At 48.0% G+C, this 2,836-nt stretch overlaps 1 protein-coding gene across 1 annotated transcript; it reads right to left on the bottom strand.

Moving 5' to 3' along the window:
* Window positions 1-397: 397 nt before the first annotated feature.
* LOC131239638 (phloretin 4'-O-glucosyltransferase-like) lies at window positions 398-2,022 on the bottom strand. The gene has a single exon (XM_058237438.1). The coding sequence runs from the start codon at window positions 1,944-1,946 to the stop codon at window positions 546-548; it is 1,401 nt and encodes a 466-aa protein (XP_058093421.1). The 5' UTR covers window positions 1,947-2,022; the 3' UTR covers window positions 398-545.
* Window positions 2,023-2,836: the final 814 nt, after the last annotated feature.

Here is a 2,836-nt window from a genome sequence, read left to right on the forward strand (position 1 = left end):
AATCATTATCTTCGCTGCTATTTATGGTGTGGTGATCTTTGGATATGATTCATTTTTTGGATGACGCTCTAAAATGATCTCTAAAAATAGATGGACGGTGTGGATATAATAAATACATCACTGTGGGGCCCTGAAACTTTGATCTCCTTTCAACCGTTCGCTACAACTCGGAGCTCGAGGAACGTCCGTGTTCGTCTTCGCAAGACACGTACCTACAACAGCTATATAGCTGGTGTGAGGTACACCAGCCAATCCGCTTCCGATTTGGATTTGCCTCATTTTAGGCTCGTGGTCTACGATAATCTGGAAAAATGGATGGACAGTGTGGACTCAGGTGTGCACCGCCGGGGACTCAGGTGTGTAACCACCGAAAACAAAATGAAATAAATGCATGCCAAAAACAAAACGGGACTGGGGCTTACAATTTTTATGTAATAAACGTGATTTTCAACGGCTTTTCCCACAAAAGTTGAACATCATCCACATAAATACACTGCGATGTAGAACAGAGAATAATCTTACGAGCATTTACCTCACAAACCTTATCATATAAGACCTGAAGTTTCATCCACAAATGCTTGAATATTCTTGTATGAAGAGCCACCTTCAGCAGCAGCCTCCCTCGCCAAATCCCTCCATCTCTCAGCATTCTTCCTCGTCTCTTCTCCTTCCTCTCCTCCCATCACCATATCCAAACACCTCTTCAGCTCACCACCTTCCAAAATCCCATCTCCATTAACCCTGGCACACACTCCCATCTTCCAAACACTCTCCACCATCTTCATATTCGTCGGTTGGTCCGTCCATTGCGGAAAACCCACCATCGGAATGCCTAGAGCCAAGCTCTCCGACGTCGAATTCCATCCACAATGCGACAAGAAGCACCCGACTGAAGGGTGGGACAGAACCTCCACCTGCGAACACCATGGCACTACCAACCCTAGTTTCCTTTCTTCCTCTGCAGCTCTCACCTTCTTCCAGAACTCCGTATCAGTATCGGTTTTGGTCCCATTCTCACCTGCCCTGATGACCCACAAGAAGGGACGGTTGCTTCCCAACAACCCATTCAAAATCTCAGCCATCTGATGCTCTAATAGCACTGAAATGCTACCGAAAGAGACGTAGACTACTGAAGAAGGCGGTTTCGAATCCAACCATTCGACATAGTTCGTTGATTTCTCGAACAGGTCACCGCCGAAGGAAGTATCCGACATCTCCTTCGGATCCAAGAAAGCTGATGGGATCAATGGCCCAACCCCAATCATCTCCAGCTCATCAACGGATCTCATCACATCGCCTTCCAATGCGTCGAACGTGTTCACAAGCACTCTGGGTTTGGATTCCTTCTCCAAGACTCGGTAGAGTTCTTCGAGTGTAGCAAGGATGAAAGGGTAGTTGTAGGGAGGGAGGAGAAAGGAAGGTAGCTCTTTCATGGTGAGGAGTGGCAAACCCGGTAATTCTATCAAAAGAGAAGGGTCAGTGTTTATGCTCTTTATGAGATCGCCGTAGCCATGGAAGTAGTGGTAGTAAATGGCCAGGAGCGCTGCAGGCTGTATCCAGAGGAGTACGGACGGGATGCCCATGATACGAGCCACGTCAGCAGCCCATGGGAGGAGGATGGTGTAGACCACGCACGTGACGGGGCGGCTATCGTCAGCGAGGGTGCGCATGAGATCGGAGACGAACCGCGAGCCGACCTCCTTAAACTGTTCCATGTAGACACAGGGGTCGTCGGTGGGCTTGAAGCCGTTGTCATAGCCGTCCGAGAAGGAGGCGTAGGTTAGCCCGTCGAGAGGGGTGGATTTTACGATTCGCCTGTGGGCGGAGACGCTGGTGGCGAAGGTGACGCGGGCGCCTGCACGGACGAGGCGCTTGGCGAAATGGAGGGCGGGGTTGATGTGGCCTTGGGCTGGGTAGGTTACAAGTAGGAAGTGAGCCTCGGCCATTTTGGTGGTGTGGGTTTGTTTTGTGGAGATAGGGGGGGTTTGTGTCTTATAGGCACGGGGGTTTTGGGTCCGTCTAGATGTACAGGTGATGAATTAGCTCTATTTGGATCAGTTAATCTTGGCCGTAAATCTGAACATGGGATGTCATCATCTGCGGTTAAAGTCAAACTGCACTGGCTAGTTTACATTAGCCATACGATTTGGAGGATTGCTGGGTGAGCTCATTTGAGTAAATGAAGAGCACGTGATTGAGATCGGAGTCAGCTCGCTGAGCAGTTGGCCCTGGATGATAACGTGGGGCCCGCTGATGTATTTGACTACATTCACGCCGTCCGTCCGTATTGAAAGCTCATTTTAGGGGGAACGGATTGGCTACTCCCCCTGACACCAGCCCCGTGGCTTGTGGTCGGTGCTCCGTGGGCCCCACCATGATGTATATATTTCATCCATTCCGTTAATCCATTTTAAAAGATCATTTTATGGCTCTACTATGAAAAGTTGAGGAATATAAATCTCAGATGGATCACACCACATGAAAATAATAATGATTGGATATCCACCATTAAAATCCTCCTAAGGCCCACTGTACTGTTTATTTGACATCCAATATGTTGATTAAGTCATACAGGCCCAGATGAAGGGAAAAAACAAAAATCAACTTGATCCAAAGCTTTTATGGCCCCAAAATGTTTTTTAATGGTCGACGCTCATTCAACACTTTTTCCTATAATGTGGTCCACTTAAGATTGGGATATATCTCATTTTTTTTCTTGTACGATGGAATAATCTTTAAAAATATATGGACTGCATGGATGAAACACATACATCATAGTGGGGCCCACAGAGCACCGACAACCAGCCATTGGCCGGTGTCGGGGGAGTAGCCAATC

Source organism: Magnolia sinica, chromosome 3 (assembly GCF_029962835.1).
Source record: "Magnolia sinica isolate HGM2019 chromosome 3, MsV1, whole genome shotgun sequence".
In the NCBI taxonomy this organism is placed as follows: Eukaryota; Viridiplantae; Streptophyta; class Magnoliopsida; order Magnoliales; family Magnoliaceae; genus Magnolia; species Magnolia sinica.